This window comes from Apodemus sylvaticus, chromosome 19 (genome assembly GCF_947179515.1).
Source record: "Apodemus sylvaticus chromosome 19, mApoSyl1.1, whole genome shotgun sequence".
In the NCBI taxonomy this organism is placed as follows: domain Eukaryota; kingdom Metazoa; phylum Chordata; class Mammalia; order Rodentia; family Muridae; genus Apodemus; species Apodemus sylvaticus.
In genome coordinates this window covers 33,501,167-33,525,720 of record NC_067490.1, presented here as the reverse complement: position 1 = coordinate 33,525,720, position 24,554 = coordinate 33,501,167, and the positions used below count along the sequence as shown (strand labels likewise).

At 39.2% G+C, this 24,554-nt stretch overlaps 1 protein-coding gene across 1 annotated transcript in view; it reads right to left on the bottom strand.

The window, feature by feature from the left end:
- The window catches only part of Man1a1 (mannosidase alpha class 1A member 1), a 184,978-nt gene that overhangs the window by 133,790 nt on the left and 26,634 nt on the right, over nt 1-24,554 (bottom strand). Inside the window, exon 3 of the mRNA XM_052164469.1 lies at nt 3,844-3,940. Coding sequence (XP_052020429.1) covers nt 3,844-3,940 — 97 coding nt within the window. The remainder of the gene's footprint in view (nt 1-3,843; nt 3,941-24,554) is intronic.

Sequence of the window (24,554 nt, the reverse complement as noted above, 5' to 3'; positions counted from 1 at the left end):
GGGACTACAAAACCAATGCACATTTCCTTTGCATTCTTTTCAGTTCTATGGACAGAAAATTCATTTGACTATAGATCTGAACGACCATAGCTTATGTTTTTTCCCCCTCTTTTTCCATGTTAACTTGAATTTCAAGGACTGTCACTGTTAAAGGAAATATTTTTGGCTTCTTTTTGTCCCCTGCCCCCCCCACCCCCCGCAAATCCTTAGCATGGTTGCCATTAGTGAAATACGAATGACTCGGATACAAGAAATGAAACACCATAGGGCTGGAGAGATGGCTCAGCGGTTAAGAGCACTGACTGCTTTTCCAAAGGTCCTGAGTTCATTTCCCAGCAACCACATGGTGGCTCACAACCATCTGTAATGAGATCTGATGCCCTCTTCTGGTGTGTCTGAAGTCAGCTACAATGTATTTACATATAACAAATAAATAAATCTTAAGAATAAAAAAAAAAGAAAGAAATGAAACACCAAGAGATATGGGAGCAAAATGGGTACCAAATGACTGACAGGGTGGGTAACATGTTGTGGGGATGCTGGGATGAAATGCATCCAGGGCAGGACAGGGCAGAAAGTGGCCACAATCTCAGGTTATTACTTAGGATTGTGTACCGTTTAATGCATGAGGATTATTTTTAGACTCCTCGTCAATATTGTTTTAGACTACAGTCGGCCACAGGTGACTAAAATCCAGAAAAACAAGAGCATGAGTAAGTAGGGAGAGCTCTGTACTTTGACATGAAATCCCCACTGTCTATGAGAGTATTACTCATCCCAACTCCCTCCTTACCCTTCCTCAGGCCCAGGTTCTGCTCATTCCCTCGGAGCTCCCACTGCATGGAGATTCTATACATTTCTGCCATCCTTTAGTCTACACACCTCCTTAGAAGAGGGACATTATGGGTCTCCAATCCACACTAGGCCACTGTGTGACTGTAGTGGTTGTATTCAGTGACTGGCTACTGCATTTAGTCAGTGCGGATCCATACATAGAAATGGAACACACTTTAATGCATACACTGTTCAACTAATAAGTGGAGAAATTATCTTTAGGAAGCTAGAAGTAATGGAATATTAAAACATTCTATTGTCTAAAATGGAGTATATTTAAATCTCGAAATGATGAAAGTGAGAAAAGTTTTAGCGTCACAGTTAATTCTCCTCCGGTGTTCTCAAAAAAAAAAAAAAAATACAGGGTTTATATTTGAGACAAAACTACGGAGTCAAGAGAAACACTAGCGGGAATGTTTCCAGTTCACATTTGGGAACTTGATAACAATTTCAAGGGATCATTGATCTCTAATTCCTCAGTCATTAAGAGCTTTTTTGTTATACTTTATCTTCATACTTAATATAACCGATCTGACATAGTTTTCTTTGAGGAGCAATTCCGTCAAAACGCTAGCTCTGCTTTTCTTCTTTTGAGTGGCGCTGAGAAGCTCCTGGGGTCACTTCTCATGTTTGTTTGCATCATGTTAGGCTAAGGGAGGAGAGCAGTGTCCTTTCCCTGGCAATCAGGTGAGTTTAAGTAACTGGAAAAAAAAAACAGCCAGGGGAATGAAATGAGGCATTGGTGTTGAAGGGCTCCCCAGATGATGCTAATGCCTGGCCAAAAGGAGGCTCACAGAGCAGACCAGACTGTCCTCCCTGCTCATAGGCTGCTGTTCGGGACCAAATCTGAATCAGCCACTGCAAAGCAATAAGCACCGCCAAAAACCTTAACAAATTCTTCCTTTCTTCTGTGGTTTGCTGAAAGAACACACAGGTTGACATATTCCTTACAGACAAAGATTTTGGCTCACATGTGTCTAAAGAAGCCAATGAAAAGTTTTCCTCACCTCCAAAACCAAAGCATTTTAATTTTTGCAGTGAGTCCCAAGTATTGATTTTATTATACAAGAAAATCCTTTCTGTAGCCTATTGTAATTTGAAAATGCAAGTTGATACCATTTAATTATTAACAGTTCACCCTGTTATATTAATATTTAAAGCCATTTTGGGGTTAAAAAAGAGTACTTATCTTGGTTTTAAAAAGTGTTTTGTTTGTTTTGATTTTTACTAATAAATCCAGTAAAAACTGTAAAAACAAAAAGACGTGGTATATTTTTAAAGTTTCAGTATTAAAACCATTCATCTATGAGCAGAGAATCAAGAAATCTATTCAATGACCATTATGGCAAATTAACTTATAACTGAGCTATCTGATCAACCTTTACAAAGACAAAAATAAAAATGAGGTCATTTTAAAAAATTAATTATTTATTTTTTGTGTGTAGCTGTTTTGCCTTCTTGTGTGTCTGTGAATCACATGTGTGCCATGGCTGTGGAGGCCAGAAGGAGGCATCAGATCCACTGGAACTGAAGTTAGAGACGATTGTAATTCCCAGCCATGAGGTTCTGGGAATCTATTTTTTTTTTGTTGTTGTTGTTGTTTTTTTGTACATAAAAATCAGATTAAATAATATGTTGCTGAGTGGCACTCTATAGTATTTGCTCTGCAAGGGTCACCAGAAATTGTTACTTGTTATAAGAACTGGTACCATTTAACATGATCAGTTATGGTACAGAAAGGCATGCTAGTTAGGTCAGCAGTTACAGAATACTTCTTTTCTAGAACCCCACTACTTACAGTTAAAAATTTGAGAGCTGGGAAGAAATCAGTCCCAGTAGGAGGGGCCCTGAGGAGGTCTTGGCTCAAGGGAATCCATCAAATATTTCTGTTGGTTTCCTTCTTTCCATAGTAGGAAGGAACATTATTAGTACTCAGACGACCAACCGCAGAGTATTGCTGTGAGGAACAAGCCCAATACAGCAAGGAGCTGAAGCAGCTGGCCTAATCCGCCAGCCTTGTCTTCTACAGAATAGCAAAAAGCTATGCTCCAAACTGAGCTACAGAGGGGGGGTCACCAGAGCCCATTGCTTTAGCCAGCTTGCTCATGAAGAAACAGTTTTTATAGAATGGGAAGCCTTTAATGCAGGTAACTAAATACATTTCCACAAGAATCCCCAGGAACCTGTTGGGTCCCTGCTGGGGCACTCCAACTTTGGAAGTCAGCCCTGGACATCAGTTATGCGGGTCTTTCTGACACAGAGCTGGTGTTGTTTCTAAAAGATACCTTACAGACAATCTTTCCATAGTGCCAAGTTTTCTTGGTTCAAGTTTTCTAGCAACATGGAGATCCTGGAGAAATCATAGAACCTAGCAAGCTTTTTTAACCATCAATAGAACCTAGCAAGCTTTTTAATCATCAATAACTTTCAGGAACTCAGAGAGAAAAACATACTGTCAATAAAAATCCAGGAGTGGTAATTTACAACTATGCTCTCTAGAAAGGTAATCTGAATGAGGATGAGCCCCATTAACTCATACAGTTGAATACATGGACCCCAGTTTGTGGAACTCGGTGGGAAGGATTATGAGGTTTGTCTGCCACCGGGGTGGGCTCTGAGGTTTCCAGAGTCTTTCTCTGTTACTAGTTAGTCTTTCTCTGCCACCAACTTGTGAAAAAGAGTGTAAGTTTTGAGCTACTGCTCCAGCGTCATGCCTGCCTGCCTGATTCATGCTTCCCACCATGATGATTGTGGTCTCACCTTCTAAAACTCTAAGCCCCCATTATATTCTCTATTCTATAAATTGCCTTGGTCATGGTGACTCTTTACAGCAATAAAAACATAAGTATTGTAGAAGTGTAAGTCAGTAGCAATGTCATGAGTGCAAGGACAGCCAGGGCTATGTGCCCAATTCTAAGCCAGCAAGGGTTACAGAATAAGACCTTGTCTCAAAAACCAAAAGCAAACCAAACCAAACCAAACCCTTAAATTGAAGTACATCATACTCACCAAACAAACTGCTTGAATGGCCTTCTTTTGATATAGGTTTCAGTTCATTCAAGCCCCACGCATAGCGTTTATAATTATTCCAAGCATGGGTCATCATCTGAGTGGAGATAAAAACGAGATTTCAGTTTGAACTGGGATGTTTTTGACACAAGACACATCATATACTTTGGCTTTGAAGGTTACAGCATTAAAATTCAATGCTTAGTCTGAAAGTCTGACCATTAATTAAGAGGATGATGGTTGTATAAATTAGGGCAGATATGAACAGAACACATGCATGACTTCTTTATTCTTACAAAATACAAATTCTTCTTTTTGGAATCCATTTAATCACACACACATATACATACATATAATCCATTTAATCACACACACACACACACACACACACACACAATCTTCAAAAGTCTGTCCCCAACAACAGAAATGTTATACTACAGCAATGAGTCATTCCTATATTTATCTATTTCACTCTCATAAAAGATTAAATCTGAAAACTTTAAATTCATGTTTTTGTACAAGGTCCTTCTATTTTGTTTATATAGACAAATATTCAAGGCTACCACTTTAAATTTGTCAGTGTTTTTTGACCAAGAAATATGTATTTTGAAATAGATGCATGGAAAAAAAAACCCAAAATTCTACAGTTATACCATTAGTTTGAAGACCTTTTATGTATTATAATTGATCTTTACTAAAATGTATATATTTATATACACATTAACTGGAGATCAATCCTATCTATTTGCAAATTAGAGACCAATAACATTTTTTTTTAAATACAACCAGCTGTCCCATAAGTTGGTTGAATAAAAAAGTCTTATGACTCAAAGTCTATGCATAACATTTACTATTCTAAGGACTGACAATTGGATCCAGGGCCCCGCCCATAACAGACAGGCACTTCTTCACTGACTCATTTCCCTCGATCTCACTAAGTTGGACTGAACTTGAGCTCAGCATGTAGCCGGGACTAGGCTCTCAGTCCTCCCCATTAAGCCTCCTAAATGTTAAGATTAGATCCTGTGCCATTAGGCCTGCTTTATAATTATTTTTATCCAGGGTTTTGAAAAAGCAAAGGACCCCCTTAACTATCCAAAGCTTACTCATGCCATTATCTTATAGTAAGAGTCATCAATATATGGACATGATATGAAAATGATCTGATCGGGTTCCGAATTTAATAAGATCATTAAAAACATCAAACTCAGGGCTAGAGATACAGCTTATCAGTTAAGGGCACTAATTACTCTTGCAGAGAACTGAGGCTCAGCTCCAGCAGTAACATAGTGGGTCACAACTATCCACAACTCCACTTCCAGGGGACCTGATGCCTTCTTCTGACCATCTTGGGCATTAGGCATGGACCTGATGGGCATATATTCAGGGAAAATACACACATAGGATAAAATGAAAAAAATCTAAACATGCTTTTATACAGTAACACATAAAAAGTATTGGTGCCATTCAAAGGCACGTTATCATGAAAAATCTTCAGTATGATCAACTCAAGCCTAGACAGGGTCTATACTTGTCCCTGAACACAGTTACAAGTACCTTCATTTACTTGTCTTCTGCCTTAATTTTCATCCTCACACGTTACTATTAATATCTATCAAGAATCTTCTGGAATACGCTCTTCTGGAAAATACTAGTTAAATGTTTCCCTTTCAGCACAGTGTTCCAATTTTGCCAGAACCCTTTAAAATATATCCTCAAACTATATTGTTTTGATAGAAAAGAAGACTGACGCACAGAACTGAAAACCAAAATAAAACTTGATTCAGAGTCATAATATTACAGCCAAGGATCCAGCATGCATGTGCACACGGGCACGGCTCCAAGCCTGAGGGCAGGAACAAGTGCACTTCATCACCTCCCTCTAATGTCTCTGTAACAGAATATCCTTTTAAGTACCAGACAGGATCTTCCGGTATTTGGAAATGTGTATAGGGTAATGTTTTCAAGGCTTTCCCTGTATAGATTAACTTTATAGGAAGATGCAATGGATTTGAGTTCAGGGGACTGGACTCCTGCCTGTGATGCCAACTGACGCATGAATGAGTTGGCTTCTGAGAAACTACTGCTGCTTTTCTGAAAAATCAATGTCACGACTTCTCATAGGGCTCATGGTTGGATTCTAGAAGCATGGCTTGTGTCTTTGCACCTAGCATACTGCCTGACAAATGATATTCTATCATGTGTTCATAGATGTTAAACCTATATCTAAAGCCATCTGTGTGCATATCACAGAAACTGGAAACCAATGAGATTCAGAAAGATCAGGGACAGGAAATCCATAAGACACCTTGAGATGGTATCTCAGTTTTATTTCTCTAGTTAACCACCCTCCATCAAATGCATTTTTGCTAAGCTCTTCATTTTATCAATTTCCAAATTTGTGAAATTCCAAGTATATTTTAAAACTTCAGGAGCTTTGGAATATACTACTCACAAAAACAAACAAAACAGGTTAAAGTTACTAATTGCTTCAATTATGAATCAGAATTATAACTAGTACTATTAATAGCTTAAAAATAACATCCAGCTTTCACACAGAAAAACATTCTTCCTTGTCAAAAATTATAAAAAAAAAAAAAAAAACACCAAAAACAGCCATGGTCATACACATTTGTAATCCTAGCACTTGGGGGCAAGGTAGAAGGAATAGAAATTCAAAGCCATGATCAACCGGTTACATAAAATTGAGTCCTATTGGTTATATAAGATATTGCCTTAAACCATTGATACAATGCACAATAACATATAATCCCCATAAGTTCATTATATCTATCTATCTATCTATCTATCTATCTATCTATCAACCAATGTATCTATTAACTTTTGTTATTCATTTTATAAGGGAAGATATGATGTTAATTGTTTAGCTGGTGATATTTCATAAATCGCTGAATGTTTCCCAACATGATTTCCTCATCTCTTGAGATTTCTATGAGTTAAACTTAGAAAAGAAGAAGATAATACTGCAATCGAATGCCCTGAATGGAACTAGATGACTGCCTTCTGTTGTGTTCTATAAAGTGAAGGGAAGCAACCATATTGTTGAAGGGTTACAGGTTTGATCACCTTAGTTTGAGATGACCTGCCATAGCATAGCAAGATGTAAGATATATTCATCCCCATATACATATGTATGTATATGTATATGTATATGTATATGTATATGTATATGTATATGTATATGTATATGTATATGTATATGTATATACATACATATATGTATACACACACACATAATGGGGCAAGGGTATAAATAAATAGCATAATCATGGTCCTGTGTTCTCAAGTCATACATAAAACTAAATTTGTTATTTTAGTTTTATGACTTATATAGGCATATGAAAACACAAAAATGCTTGCCATTCTATAGTCTTGCCACAGACAGCTGTGGGACCATGGGGACAAAGACATTCAATCTCTCCAGACACAGTGTTACAGCAAGCTGACAGGACATGAAGGTCACTTCTAAAATTTAACTGTCATCAGAGAAGCCACTGGATAGGACTGATCCCACCCTCCTCACAGGCCTCTCATTTTGCTTTGTAGCCTTTTATATACTTAATTAGGGTTCTATAGTTTTTTGGCATTCTAAGAAGTCGGATTAAAATTTGGCTAAACCAGAGGTTGATTAGGACTTCACACAGTGCTGAAACCCTTGCAAGTAAAGAGGATAGAAGGCAAATCAGACTTGAATTTGCATTGGTGTAGACAGTAGAACTAGCACAGTATACTGATGGAAACAAAGGAAGGACACAAACATTGCAATAGCCATCCATTGTCCTGACCCAGAAAGGATGGAACTGACGCATAAGATATGCTGAAGAGCATTTACTTCTCCTTGACTCTGTGCTCATAGAAAAGATTTCTCAATTTGTACTCTTCTTTTTCAGTTGGCATCAGGGCTGAGTAATTAGGCAATGTCATTTATTGAGTGTCTGTTACTCCATGAATAATAAGATGCTAAAGGACTCAAAGGGAAGGAGACAAGCCTATCTGTCCTATAATCTAACAGATAATGTGTGGAAGCTTAATAGTCCCATACACATCCTCAATGAAAGTTTATAAATACAGAACAATAAGACACTAAAGAAATGACATGGACACCTCTATGGTTGTACTTAATAACTTGATTTAAAGGCTGTGTCTTCCCAAGGTCACTGGAAAGACATTATTTCCCCAGGGCAATAGGTAGATTTCATAGCTGTGTTTTTGTTAGTGAAACTATCTTTGCAAATAATTCTGTCATTTACATAATCTTAAGATTCTCATGATAGACATCTTAAAAGTACCTTTTCAAAAGCCTCCACATTTTTGCCAGCCAGGCACTGTTCCTCTGCAACGCTTGTGATTTCAGTTCCACTTACAGTCCGTTCTGTTCTGCACAGTGGTTTTTGTTATTTGCTTTGAGGCAGGCTTTAATTTTTGTCTTAGCTGATTTAAAACTTGCGATGTAGACCAGGCTGGCGTCTAACTCAGTATGTGCTACCACACCTGGCATTCCTTTGGAAATTTTGGTTGATCCTGGCACATGAAGAGATGCAAGGTCTGGTGCTTGATCTAAAGAGACAAAACTGAGGGGGAAGCCATAAGATTCCGAAGTGACTTCTTGTAAGTCACTCACTTCTTAAGGGTGGGGCCAGGGTGAGCCAACCACTTCTATCTGAGATAGTTTTTATTTGTAGACATTCTGAGAGAATATAGAGGCCAGATACTGCTGTAGAAGCATCGATGTACCAATTCACAAAGAAAGGTCATAAAATGGGGTCACAAAGCCAAGGATTCAATGGAGGGTCTGGAGAAAAAGGAAGAGGAGGCTAAGAGAGAGAAGTGAAGTAAGTACTCTGTCCTATGTGTGGTGTCCTTTTGAGCAGAGCAATTATAGAGTTACAAAGGATGCTGTTGATTCCTGAATGTTGACAAAATATCTTCCTCTCTTCTTTGAGGTGTGGCTTTTTTGCCCAATGAGGCTATTTGTTTACTTCCCTTTGTGTCCTTACCGAAAAGCATGGCATTATTTTCAGGAGTGATTCGCAAGGGCAGGCCACAGGCATCTCTCAAACCAGATCCTTCCTTACGCCATTTTTGACAACCCTGAAGTACCCGAGTGAGGCAACTCCCCACCCATCAGACATGAATGAACAAAAGTGTAGCTTCATTGGTTGTGAAGACTGAATAAAATCACACACGTGAAGAACATACAGCCCAACACACAGTGAGCACCTGATGTATTTTAAGCATTATAGTCATTTGTATTTAAAAAGAGAAGATATATCTTTGTTCTTTCTAATCTCAAAATTTCATAATTGTTCTGAGTATATAAACATAAAGGACGAATATACACAAGCCAGGTAAATCTGTATTGTGCCTGAGTTGTCTATAAATATATGCATTTGAAAATTCGCACAACAATTTGATAACCAAATGGCAGCAGAAGGAATGACAAAGATTGGAAATAGTCCTTTCTAGAGCAGGGGAATGTGGGAGATGGGGTGGGAACCTCTAAATACCGTTAGTGTTCAGTCCCAACTATTTGTTTCCATGAAATCTTCATTGCTCCAGGTAAGGCTGTGGAGGGCATGTGTTCTAAGAGATTTTTGGCTGCTGATGTAGGAAGAAGCTATGAATACAAGATTCATAAGGGACCACAAGCACTAAGGGTGTCTGGGGAGAAAAATTCTCATAGCATGAGATCATCGAGAGGCTCAGGGTTAGAGGTCATCAACCAGAAGAAGCCCCTAAGTGAACTCCTTGGAAAGGGGGGGGAGGGTCTGAGGGAAGGCTAGGTCTGTGCTTGTGGTGAAGGATGGGAATCTCTGAACTAGAAACCTTAGAAAGACAGTAGCAGCTGTTTATCAAAAGCCAACAGATGTTGGGTGAAGTTGCACAAAACAAGCAGGGTCTGAGGGGTGTATTTAGAAAATAATTAGATGTGTAAAAAAAATTCAGTTTCATTTCAGTGGGCTCTTGAGCTAATGGGCAGCAGCATTATCAATAAATAAAGAGCAAGATTAAATAATGAATTAAAAAAAGAAAAGGAAAAAAGAGCAAACAACACAGGAGGCCAAACATAAAGACACCCTCTCTGACTCATAAGGCTGTGTGGCACTAAAGAGATGTCCTGAAGTCTGTTTATAATCCTGTCCCTGTTGTTCTAGAAACTGCAGAGGGCTGTGGCACAGATGAGGCCTAAGATAAGAGATCTATTTAACTTAGCAACTGTTACAGTTAACACGGTGTGCCAGTGTGGGCAGGGTGAGGTGGATATGGACATATTGGGTATTTGCACTCACGAGCATGTAGAAAACAGATGATAACCACAGGTGTTGTTTGTCTACTGATGTTGTTATTGGAGATGAGATGTCTCATTGGAGGCTGGAGTTCTTTGAGTAGGTGAGGCTGACTCACCAGGACACCCTACAAATCCTTTCATCCCCGCCTCCCCAATGCCGGGATTATCAATGCACACTGTCGCATCATATCTTTTAAAGTGAGCCTTCTGAAGACTGAACTTAGGTCTTCATGTTTGCACACCAAGCCTTCCTGGGCTGAGCTATTTTCCACGCCCCGTTTTAAGTTATGCCGAGGCTTGGTTCTTTGAAAACAAAAACAAAAACACAAAAACAAAACATAGCAAAATCTTGCTAGTACAAACAAACAAACAAAAATCAGGACTTTCATTTTTCTTAAATTTTTCCAGAAATTACTTGCATGCGTTAGAAAAATAACTTCCAGAATGTTCAGATACAACCCCAACAGAAAATATCTTTAAGCTGTTGCATCAGTCTTTGGGGAAAATGAGATGAGGAAAATGAGGAACAATCTCCAGGGTAACGGAGGGCATTAGTACATAGCTGCTCTGGCTTTACTTACACCACACAAAGGAATTTCTAGATAAGGACGCAATGGGCAGCAATCCAGCCAGCCCTCCTCTTTATCCTCTCCCCCATATCTCCCTGCCAGGGCTTATCAAGCAGAAGGGACACCAGCAAGCGGGAGGCTGGGTGCAGAGGCAGAGTCTTCACAGATAAACTCAGAACGGGATGTGCAGTGAAGCCTTAGCCCTGTTCTTTAAGGGTTGAACCTTTTAGCTTTCTCATTTTTTTAAAAAAAAAAGAAAAAGGAAAAAAAAATGTAGTCCTGGCTGCTTGGGGTGGTGAACGTTTGAAATTAAAACACTTGGAAGGTTGGAGCAGGAAGATCACAAGTTGGGACCAGACTGGCTATATAGAGAGAACTCTTGTCTGGAAAGAACAGAACAATGAAGAATCAGTTATGATACAACTGATGTGCTGTGGTGTACAGTCTTGACCTTAGGAGAGGTCAACGGAGAACTTTGATGCTTTCTGCTCCTTTTTTCTGTGCATCTCAAGCAGCTATTTTATGTGGGGTGGTAATGAATCTTCTTGAGGCCCGGCGAGTGGACGGCAGTCTCTGGACATGCTCTCTTCCAGTCACCTACGCCAGCTTCTCACCCTGCTCCCTGGCTTCTGGAGCTGAGCAGAGATAAGAAAGAAAGGTCCAGGAAAGGCAAGCAGGCGTTTAGGAAGCCCGGAGCCAGGGTTGCCAGGACAAATGAAGGAGAGGTAAATTAATGGGACAGAAGAGAAAAGAGGCCAATGTCGCTTAGAGGTGATGGAAGGCAGTGTGTGGCATGACTCTGCACTCGGTGACTGCAGGCCTGGAGTCTATCATGGTTCCATCTAGAAGCACTCAACAATCTCATTTAACAGGCACAAAGATGCTGCTGATGAGTCTTGAGAAGGCTCTCCATTAGAGAGGCCCGCCTGCCTGTCACCTTCTCACAACTATCATGCTACACAGAGGAAACCCCTTCCTGGCCAGGGGTAGTTTCCAATTTTACCCTGCATTCAATTAAAACACTCATAAGCTGTGTTCAATTTCTCTTTGAACTTCTGAAATACATTAACTGTCTCTCCCATTTCCCCAAGGCTACTAAAATCTTCTATTTTTCAAGGTTCTCTTTCCCAATATAACAATGGCGATTCAGCTTATTGAGTACCAGGTGACGCCAGGACAATGGTGACAGAGGTTTCCAGACTGAAGAAACACAGTAACCTCACAGGAAAAATTTACAAATATCACGCTAAAAAAGAAATGTTTGTTTGTCAGAATTCAATTTACCCTGAACTGAGAGTGCTATCTTTTACTGAGGTCAGGAGGATAGGATAAATAAAACTCAACTTAGGTTCCCCTTCAAGATCCCAAGTTTGTTACCCCTGCCCAGCTTCAGATCGAGAAAGAAGCTAAAATCAAAGGACCAAACAAGACAGAATGATCTCATCCAGGACAACTAGGTAAGAAAGGAAGGAGGCGAGATTCAGGCAAAGGCTCTGGTTTAAGTCGCTTAAGCACACTACGCTGGGGCTGGCTGGACCAGTTAGTAAAGGGTTGCCGTACGAACATGAGGCTCCAGTTTAATTCCCAGCATCCACATAAAAAACTCAGGCATGTCTTACACATTTGTAGTCTTAAGAGGTAGAAGCTGGCCAGACTAACCAAATGCCTGAGCATCAGACCAATGAGGCATCTTGTCTTCACACACAAAGCAAGGTTAGGCGTTCCTGGAGAGCAACTCAACAAGATGAGATCTGGCCACCACGCACAAATGCCCACAAGTGCATGACTACCTGAACACATATGTCCTGCCACATACATGTATGTGTACCGACACATGCATGTGTATCAACACATGCATGTGCACCTGTGCATACATGCACCTTTCCACACATCTGCATCTCTACCCACACCAGCACTAGGCTGAAAGTTAGCCCAGGCCAGCAGTTTATACTTTAGCTTCAGATTTGCAGGCACGGGTTTAGAGTAGATGGCTCTGTTCTTGATTCTGTGGGTATACAACTTTCCACGGTCCAGGGAGTAATTTTCATTTGCTCCTAGTCTAGGTTTTCCATGGTGCCACCTTCCCAGACTGCTCTGGCTCCACCGTGGGCTCTTTTTTCCTATAAATTAGTAAAGTCCTTAAGATCTAGCCTGTGTGCAACATTGTGCAGACTTCTCCGCAATTCTCCTTGCTGTGCATGAGTAGCAGTTTCACAGTTTAGATAGCATTTAGGGTTTTAAGCAGTCTGTTCTACAAATAAAACCTCAAGAGCCGTCATCACTGTGGGCTTTAGAGTTGGAGAGCTGTAAAGGAAGAAGTGAGTAAGCTTTGTCACACACCTACCACAGTGAACTGAGAGGCACTTGACTGAATTTGGCACACAGAAGCCTCACCACACCCTCTGTGTTCTTACGCAGTAGCTGAGGGCCAGCACAGCACGGCACAGAGGAAGACGAGGGCTGGGAACCTCACCGTTTTCCAGAACAGCTGAGCAATCCAGCTGTTCCTCTAAACAGGAGGAGGCCCCTTCTGGGGTCCAGGGAGCTAGCTAGCAACATGATACCCCATATTATATCAGCTTGCAAGCTGTGGCTGTAGGAAAGAGCCTTGTACCTCAGCCCTCCCCCTTCATGTTTTGAAGCTTTCAACTCTCAGGATGCAACCCCTCTCCCCCCTCATTCCAACACTTGGTTCTAGCTCCGAACCAGAAACCTCTTGGCCTGGCCCTGTGCTACTTAGACACACTAAATGTCCTCGACACCAGCAGGTCTGGCAATGGATTTAAAGACAAACAGGAACCCGTCTCCAGGCCAAGCTGCTGATTGCCCACTGTGGTACAGTTCCTTTCAGCTATGGTATTTCCTGTGGTTTCTTACCACCATCGGGGCGACTAGACTTTTTACTTTTTTTCTACAGGACTCTACTTCCTTTTCCTGTTGGCTATGGGCACATTTGGATATTACTGCAGCTCCCTCTGCTCAGGCTGACTTGTGTGGGGAGAAATTTTCTTCAGATTTCTATATCCTGACTGCTTTCCAGCCAACTTTAATATACTTTTTTTAAAGGCAGCAGAAGATATATAAAGTAGTAGTGATTATTTAATATAACTGCATGAATCTTAATGGGTTACTGTGCATTAATTCCCCCGGGAAACAAGAGTGGTTAGCAACTAGCAACGATAATTTCTTTAGAAAAAGAAACTGATAAAGCCAGTTTGAAAAAAATAAAGGAGAGAATCTTAGTAATCATTATTTATGCTGGAGACATGGTCTGGTGGTGTCTGAGAAATAGCTCCATCTCTTGAGAAAAAGCCAATGTCTCGAGTTCTAGAAAAAAGGGTCTAGGCTCATTTAAGGAGCTCTCTTTATAATAAATTTCTAATGCTATTTTATAAAATTTTTAAGAGATTTCAAGGCACTAACAAAAACTAAATATACAAACAAGTGAGGTAAAACAATAGCAAAACAAAACATGCAAGAACAAAAAAGAAAAGAAGAAAGTAATTGAGTACAATACAAGTACATTTTTAAAAAAAATATTCAAAGGATAATAATTTATGACCTTCAAAGTTAGAGACATTAGCAACTGTCTTGTGTGTGAATGTCTCGTAAATTCTTTTGGAGGAATGGACAGCTGCTGGATATAGTTTCTTTATATGACATAATCTGGTTCTGTCACTCATGGTATTTCCTGTGCACATACCTGCCTATAGGTTAATGACCTTGCTCTCATTATACAAAGGTTGCCACTCGAGTTTATAGGTTTACTCGTGGGGAGTTTGGTCTCTTTATCTAGTTGATTTTTAATTAACACTAAAAGCATGCTCATTAGTTTAGCCAAGCTAACACTTCTGTAGTCGATGGAAGGCCAGGAAGCAAAGGACTACATTTGCGGGCCAGGGTACCAACTTGTCTTCATTATCCGTTCCCTAAACTAAGACCTAGGATGGCTTGTGGGAACCGTCAGCCACCGAAGATCTTCCCTTTTATCAATCATAGAAATTGCTATGTTCTGCTGGTATCCCACAGTGCCCCTCCTCATTTCTAAAATCTGAAATCAATTATTTCATATGCACTACTATCTTCACAGCAAAAGGTAATTTATTTATTTTAGTTCTTGAATTTGTAATGCAGGTGCGAGTCTAGGGGTTGGAGAGGTGGCTTAGCCAATGAAGTGCTTGCCATACCAAGAGTGAAGACCTGAGTTTAGACCATGGGTGTTTGGAACCTTAGCATGGAGGTTGGGGGCTGGGGTATGGGAAGGCAGGCCTATCCTGGGAGCTTGCTTCCCATCCAGCCCAACCAATCAGTGAGCACCAGGTCTAAGTGAGAAAATCTGTTTCAAAAGATAAGGTAGAGAGTGATCTAGAAAGACATGCAGTGTGGACCTCTGTCCTCCCCACCAATGCCTATGAACATATGCACATATGCCCTTATACTGTAACACACATGGAAATATATGCTCAACCATTTCCAAAACGCATGCCATTGTGCAACCATCAAGATGTTAATTTTTTTTTCAGTAATGGCACATAATTTTTTTTTACAAGACTGAAATATTTGGGTCAGGAATATTGCTCAGTGGTAGGGCTCTTGCTTCGTATGTGCAAGGTCCTGGGTTGATTCTGAGTACTTGAGACTCCTGAGACATTAATACCTATATTCCTGTTCCTGTGTACAGGTACTCTCTCTCTCTCTCTCTCTCTCTCTCTCTCTCTCTCTCTCTTACACACACACACACACACACACACACACACACATACACACATGCATACACACACACACACAAATATGTGGGAAATATGTGGGGTATTTTTTAAAAGAATTTGTTTGTGGATTTGTTAAGTTCATAGAGACTAGAGACTAAACTTTTGTTAATTGAGATTCCTTTTTCAACTTCACAAATACCAGGAAGTCATTGATAATATTGAGAACAGTCATTAAGAGTAAAGTTACTAGTGATAAAAACAGTCATCAAGGAAAAATAACTTGAAATTTATTTTTAAAAATCCTATAATTAATTTAACTGTAAAAAAAAAAAAGACCCAGTTAGCTCTAGAGAATCGAAGTCGGCTCTTTTACTCTCAAGAAGAAAAGGGTTCTGTGTTCTTTATTTCTTTCCCTCAATGTTTTATGTTTTAACTAAATGAACGATTTTTAGAGCAATTTTATAGTCGTAGCAATACTAAACAGAAAAGCACACAGCTCCCAAATGTCCCCCTTAAAACAAGCATACAACCTCTGCAAGATCAACCCTATGCAAAGAGGAACATTCATTACAAGTGATGAGCCTACACTTAAACACCATCACCATCAGCACCCAACGTCTGTGATTTACAACATTAGAATTCCTTCAGTGAATATGTTATGGTTTCTAACAAATGTACAACGGCATGTGTTTACTATATACATAAGTATTTATATAAGTCTTTCCATTGACCCAAGATCTCCTCTCTGCTGGGCCTGTTATCTCCTCGGCTCCCGTAGCCCTAGATGCACCACTGCCGTCAGTGTTGCCCTGTTCGGAATACAATATCCTTGGAATCGTCGACATCTGGGAATGGCTTCTTTCACTTGCCGCACATGCTTGGTTCCTTCTAATGTCTGGTGACTCATTTCTTTTTAGTATTGAATAACCACTAAACTACTAACTTCCATAGTCTGTATCAACCATATTTTACTCCAGATACTTACTGAAAAATATCTTGGTTGTTTCCTGGCTTTGTTAGACAAAAATAAAAGTTGTTATTAAGAGTGGTATCACGGGGCACAAGTATTTCTCTTTTTATTTATTTATTTATTTATTTTTATTTATCTATTTATTTGCATTTCTTTTTCAGATTCACAGCGGAAATCAGAATTCTCTGAACCAAAGGATTATGAATTATAATTAATATATTAAAATAGACTGGGTATAAAATGTTAGAAAGCTTGGTTATTTTAGTCTGAGGAACAATTGTTCTCCAAACGGTTTATTATTAATAAAATATTAATTATTTTCCTTGAGTCCATATCGTAATCTAGACACTTTACATTTTAAAGATTATTATTGAGTAGAAAATAAAATGCATTAAAATAAGTATTCAAAAATAACTTACCAAATATAGTAGTATAAATATATTATAACTAGAATTTCTGATTCCAAAGTATGATCATGGCGTAGTAATAAATACTATAAAACATACTGCCCTTAACTAGCATACCCCAAAGGGTTTCCATATCATCTTTACAATAAACATGGCCAGCGTGTATTGAACATTCCATGGTGGGAATCACACAAGGCATTCTTTCTTCAGTTCTTCACAACACATCAAGGAAGGACATCAACAGGCTAAGTCAAGGCCACGCCTCTAGCATGTTTGGAAATGGACTCTGAATTCTGACTGAGCCCTATAAATGCAGTTTGTTCACTGTCCTAAGCCAGACCCCTCAAAGGATGCGATGGTACAATGTTGCCACATACCGTTTTATGTTTTTGCTATCCTAGTTATTCTGGAGGAAATGCAACATTTAAGAGATTTTCTGAAACAAAGCAGGCAGAAGCAGCTTCTGCTCTTCTTGGTTTCAAGAACATTATGCATAGAGAAACTTTAAACCCACTGATGGGTTAAGGAAAAGAAAGTGAGAACAGGTCAATTCACATACACTGAGAAAGGAAAAACTCTTGTTACACAGACTTCAACAGCAAAAAAAAATTCTCCCTTGAAAAACTTTTGTGCATCTGTATCGAGACACCTTACCTGCTTATTTTATAATTTTTACAGGTGACATTTTATCACCAACAGCCTGAGATTTTCTTTTTGTGGCAGAGTGAGAGAGAGGCAGAGAGAAAGAGAGACAGAGACAGAGAGACAGGGAAATAGAGACAGAGACACATAGTGAGAGAAACCTTACCTGATACAATAATCCACATATTAGTCTAAAAATTGATCCTAAGTTAATGACATCAGGTTTCCTGTGAAATCCATGTTAAAAATTATATATTGAAAAGTAACATATGTGTGTGTGTATGTGTGTGTATGTATATCACTTTTCAAAGCCTCACTAGTTTTAAGATCTCCACTGTTATTCAAAATGGTAAGTTATTTTGGATGACATCATTTTTAAGGGAAGAACTAACAACTAATCCACTTGCGTCATATTTACCTTAAAAATGGTAATTCTCAGGATTAAAGTATACAGGAGATATTCTCGGAGTGATTGTAGAGATTTTTCAAGCCTGAAAATGCATTACTGTAAACATTCTCTTAGAGCTTTAAGACATGACAAAGCTCGTTTAAGAGAAAAATCATCCCTCCTTTTACTTCTGCTGCATGGCGAGTACCCAGCCTTAAATACCTGCCGGATTCCGGAACCTGTTAAAACAGACTGCGCTGCTTCCTATTAGCTCCGAGTGCAGCCCTTTCCAATTATGATCTGCTTTAAAACGAGACAAAGATCCCAGAAATTTAAGGAAAAGAAAATATGCTCCATTTGTCAGGAGAGGCCAAATTATTTTACTGTTCAAGTGGACGCCATAAATATAGCATTTTTCCCAATAATAAATTTTACACACACACACACACACACACACACACACACATTATTCACCTTTTGCAGATAAGTATGGTTTGATCACCAATGGCTCCTATCCATTGCTTATCCCCTGAATGGAACAGGAGCTGTAGCCTCTCTAGAGCTAGAGGTTCTAGCCTTGGGCTATTTGCCAAGGTCTGCAGGTGCTTTATTTCATTTTCCCTTCTGCCTGGAACCAGACTGATGTAGATTAGATATGCCATCACACTGACTGCCCAGCTCCTAGGCAGTAAAAGGGTGCCCAAAGACAGAGGAATTGCAGTGGTATCATCACAAGTTCAAATTACGGTCATTACTATCGAGTTTCAGTACCAGTACCTTGGATTTCTGTAAAATTTAAGTGGCTGGGTCAAATAGGACTTTATACCACACCCCCCATTTGGAAAGACAGGAAAATTTTCACTGTCATTATTTCTGGAAATGTTATTTGTTGACTAAAAGTACTTGTAAGGTTTCAATTGTATAACAATAAATAAGAAGTCTGATTTGCCAAGCAAATTGTGGTAGCTCATCAAGTTTGAAATGACCTATGTGTGGTGCTTGAGAAACACATGATTTAATGAAGGGATATGAAGTTGGATTCACTCAGTAAATATCATAGAACAAGTTTAGCAGTTCCCTCTACCTTGCTGGAAAAAGGAAATACATAGTCAAAATGGAATAAATTACTGAAGAAAAATCCTGTTATCAAAGATGCAGGCTATGTAATATTTGGGGGGATGAAAACCTCAAACGATAACTAAATCATTTTGTGTACTGTCATCTACCCACACTGACAGAAACAACTGAAATATGCCCCCCTATTGCATCCTGTTTTGTTAAACAGCTTTAGTTTCATGGAAAGAAGACAAGTTAAGTTTTGAAATAGTATTTCTAGAACTGGGGAGATGGCTCAGCGCATAGAGCTTGCTGTGGACTTGTGAGGATGAAAACTTAGAACTCCAGAACTCACCTAAAAATGTGTGTAGGTATGGACGCCTGCTTATGGGTCTTAGTAAGGGAGGTGGAAACGGGGACACCCCAGAGATGGCTAGTCAGACTCATCCAACTGGAAGCCACTGAGTCAGGAAGACCCTACCTCAATACACATGAGTATGAACAATCGAGAAGGACACTTGGAGACAACCTCAGGCCTCCACACCTTGCATATACTCTTAGATGTACACCTGCACATACACATGTAACACACTCACATGTAAACACACATGCTCACCGAAGCATACCACACACATACACATGCAGCAAATATCTTTAAAACACTGTATCTCTGCTTCACAAAACTGATAGCATTAGTTGTAATATTAAATTTTATCTATTTTCATGAATGTGGTTACAATTTCTCTTTTTTTCAAAGTTACAACACTTCTCTCTCACAAACACATGTGAAAGGAGAAATCAAGCACACTACGTATTATTCAAAAAAGGCCAGTAGACTTTCAATGTCACACTGATGATTTCCATATAAACCGACACTCTTAGACTTTGCGTTTTCATTGTTTGAATGATATTTGTATTCCATATCCTTCATTTCTGGAAGCAGTACTGTTGTTCTAAACAGAGAAATATGACCTTCTACTACCGGCAGAATCTTCCTTCCTAGCACTGAATATAAAACATTGTCCTTGGCTTAGGAAATCCACTTGGACTTAAAATACCTTTGTTTAAAGTGTTCTTTTGTAACAGTTGAGTACGTTTTCTACCAGAAAACTGTCAGTATCTATGAAAGTCCTGTCCACCCAACCTACATTCTTGGTCCCTGCTGAAGTCATTCTCCCAGGAACTAACTATTCCCCTGTGAAGTTCACTGACAAGTCACCTAAATCCTAAAGGCCAATGGATTGAATACATGATCCACAGATGATTACACTGAGCCATGGTACTAGCTTGTTAGAGGGCCCTCTCCCTGCCCCTGACTGCAGAGGCTGACACAACATGTCCTTACAAAAAGAAACAGACCTCACATTCATCCACCGGGCAAAAAGTAAATCCCCAAAAAGACTGAGATGTGGCAGAGTGGACCCCCCTCAACACCAAACTTTTGAGGCCAAATCTCATCTCTACTAGGATGCCAGGGTACACCATACATTCTGTCAGGTCTTCAAAAGACCTCCCTACAAGGATTGGGCATGTGTTCCTTTCCTACAGGCCTGTGGTACACAGCAGTATGACTGAGATCTCTTAGCATTACCAAGTGCAGCAAGTCCAGATGTGTTTCCTCCTTTTCGTACTGCTTGACTTGAAGCATATGGTAGTGTTGGATTGCACTCAGTGTGGACTCATGATTACCTGCTTTGTTTGAATCATTTATGAAACTCAAATCTCAAGTCTCATCTCAGAACTACTGGTAATGGGCAACCTCTTACAATAGGGCTGTCTATCTACTGCAGTCTATCTTGTAGGCCACTGTAGCCAATGGCACAGACTCTCATGTTAAAACGTCATCATCTACACTTAGAAGAGGGAAGTTACTCAGGGTTTGTGATGCTGGCCACCAGATCATCCCACTTGTAAATGTCACTACTGCAGCAGAGCATTCTTAATGCTGCCTCATTGCAACATAAGGTCTTTCTTCCCCCAAGATCAACCAGTTCTGGATAGTGGTACTTAAGTAGATTCCCGAAAGTTCACTGCTAAAGCTGAAGTATTTTCATAAAGGTGCTGAATGATGACATAGTGAATTAAGACTAGATAGCAAACTGTGAGAAGGCCTTGACTAGTTTTCAAGTTCCGTGTGGCCAGACTGTTCAGACTGAGTGGCCAGCTCAGGCATGCAGTTGAGCATGTGGCAAGATGGCCGCTACTGGAAGAAGCTCTCCATTCTAATAGCCTGAGATCCCAGGAAACAAGGTAGACTTGGCACAGATCCTTGGGCGATGCTCAGTACATTTATTTATACCTAAACCTTCTTGATCACACGGTCTATGAGGAAGTAGTCACCATTTTATCTTCAATTTGGAGTGTCACAAAACCACGATAGAGACCTTTAACAAGGAACATGTTATAAAATGTAACTATGCATGTTTTCCTTGGCTAACCCTGATAATGAAATTAGTAGAAATTTTCTGAAATTAAAAAAAATGATTTATTCTTTTTAAATTAAGTGTCTAGCCTATTATCCTTTATGATCTAGATTCAAAATTATGAAGAATGTTCCACAAAGCACCACATGTTGATTCCCTGAACTGGCACAACACTTCTAAGGATATTTATGTAAGCCAAGAATGTGCTAAATATCATAACACAAAAGTCATATAATTTTATAACCACAAACCTATATATTATATTGACAGTTCACAACTACCATAGAGTCCATCATTGGGCATGTCTGGTCACATAACTGATGCCTAGCACATCAGGGTTCTTTTGGATCTATCACTATATTGGAGTGCAAGTTATCATTGTGTATGTACCTCCTGGTTCTTAGTTTCCTTAAGTAGAGACAGAATGGAAGATAATATGTGTTAAGTTTTTAACCACCCTCCTCAGACACTGGTCGATCATGTGTACCCAACCTTTTGATACTGCAACACAACAAACTGATGACATTTTACAAATGAACACTCTAGAACTTCACAACTGGATAAGGATGCATGAATTGCAAAGCTATGCAATTGATGGATGGCAGAATGGACATACCCGAACCAGTTCTCTGTGCCCTATGGCATGGCAGGGGTTGACAACTGACCAGTCATCTGGACAGCAAAGCTATGAGCACAAGAATGGATAAACGGGCTAGAGATTGGGGAGTAGCCCAACCATCCAAACCTGAGGTAGAGGTGATAGGTCAATGGGGCAGGTCAGGAAAATTGGTGAGAGACGTAATGAGTGGCATAGGACATCGCTGAAGATGGCTCCAACTTGTTAGACAAGCCTGTGGTGTAAGACGGCAACAAGACAGCAAACAGGAGCCTTATGCAATATTTAGAAAGTAGTCATGAACTTGGCAAAATGCTCCCAGTCTTGTAAATCATGTACTACACCCTAAGCTATATGTCACCATCCTGCTAGCTATGATAGTCACCTTGACTATAGCAAAAAATACTGAGTAACAGTGAGTTCTAAAATTCAAGTCATTTTCTTCCTTGCGATCCTCACAGGAAAGCTCACTGGAAGATTATGAAATTAAGAAAAACAGACATTTCATTCAATTTTTCTCAGGAGCGGAGTATTCTAACCCCTGTATGTATATTCAAGAGATGAAATATATTCCTATCTATGCTATCTGTGTTACATATAAAATTAGCTACACAGGGGAAATTGTTCGGTTAGCCAAGGTAAAATAATTTTTATCATTGGACTCAATGCTTCATGATTTTTGGTGTGAATATCCTCACTATTCAAAATCATTCAGGATACCTAAACATATTATGTTCAAAGTACTTTTAATAACTAAAAGCATAATAATAATCTGCTGGTTTATAACAAGGTTTTTCAATCTTACCATTACTGATATTGGGTTTGACGTGCCTCATTTTGTTGTTTGTTGTTTTGTTTTTTTTTTGTTTTGTTTTGTGTGTATTCAGTGGTAGAGGTAAACAGCCAGCTTATGTAATTTCACATGATTTGATTAGCAGCCTCCCTGGCCTCTACACAGTAGATGCCTATATCCCATCCTATCATGGGGACAACTGTTATGCATAGGCATTGTCAAATGTAATCTGAGGGTCAAAATTAACCCTTGTTGAAAGACAACGCAAATTTTTCAGTTCTAATTTACCCCCAATATATAGCATCAGCTACATTTCTAAGCACTGCTAAGTAGTGCATATGTACACACACACACAACTCGTCCTTAACAGTAGCTGGATAGAATAAGGTCTACATTTTCTTTTGTTTTACAGACAAGAAAACAGGTTGTCAGACACAAACATGGCAGACAGGAAACCAAGTTCAAGGAATCCTACTCTGGAATTTATCCTAACTTCTACATTACCTACCAGGCAGGAAAAGGACCACAGAGCAGAAATACTGTGCAGTTCTGGCACCTTCGCAGCCCTATTAAGTTAAGAACACTAATTTGTGAAATAAGGAGAACACGAGTAAAACAAGATATTTTATCATAATCACTTAGAGAGGCTTCCTGACAGTCCAAAGAGGTCGCAAGCTATTCTCTCTCTCCTCATCTTCTTTATATGTGTACACTCTTTGTTTTCCTTCCTGGTATACATAATAGTCTCTGTTAGCAATAGAAAAGAACTCCTTCAAAGTGAGCTTTTTTTTTTTAAATTTGGGTACTCCCTACTTATAACTAAAGTCACAAAAGAGCTCTTGGCTAATAGTTTACTTGGGATGAGCATAAAACACAGGTATAGGCTACAAAGTCAGTCACCGATGTTGCTGAGTGACTATGGGTATGCAGGGGACTGAGCCTGACTTTATATAAATACTTACACAAGGCAACCAACCACATGAGTGGCTCTTGGTGATACTTTAATCCTTAGACTTGTTTGTTACTTCACATGGCAGAGGGGAACTGGCAAGGAGAGCAAACTTCTTTGTAGATAATTAAGCTGACCTGAACATGAAGAGATTATCCTGGTAAGCCTAAACTAACCACAGAAGCCCTTCAAAGCTGACAGCAGGCTTCAGCAGGGATGCAGAACAGAAAGTTACCACTAAGCTGAGGCTGGACCCCATCGGATGCTGAGGTTTAAAAACGGAAGGGGGTCCATGTCTGCACGACTGGACACTGCATGCTGATGTGACACAGACCCTGGTTACAGAAATGTGTAAAGCATCCCATTTTTTTTTGAAAAGCATGTTCTTTTATTGAAAAAGGTAGTAAAACATTTTACGATAAAATTGAAGATTTACATGGAAAATATTTCTGATAAAATAGAAGAGATATATAGAAAAACATGTTAAAATTAAAGATTATCATGGAAAATTACACAGATAAAATGGTGGGCATAAAAATAATTCTATGTTGATTGAATGGGAAATTATAAACATTTTCAGGTAAAATGAAAGATTTATATGGAAAATATTTCTGAAAAAATTCAAGAAATATATAGAAAAACATGTTAAGATTGACTATTTCATGAAAAATTATATAAATAAAAAGGTCGACATAAAAAACCTTTCTAAATTAACTAAAGGTGGAATTAAAAACATTTTGTGATAAAATTAGAGATTTACATGGAAAACATTTTTGATAAAATAGAAGAACTATATAGAAAAAAGTTAAAAAAAAATGAAGATTATCATGAAAAGTAATGCAGATAAACTGGTAGACATAAAAAATTACTAAATTAATT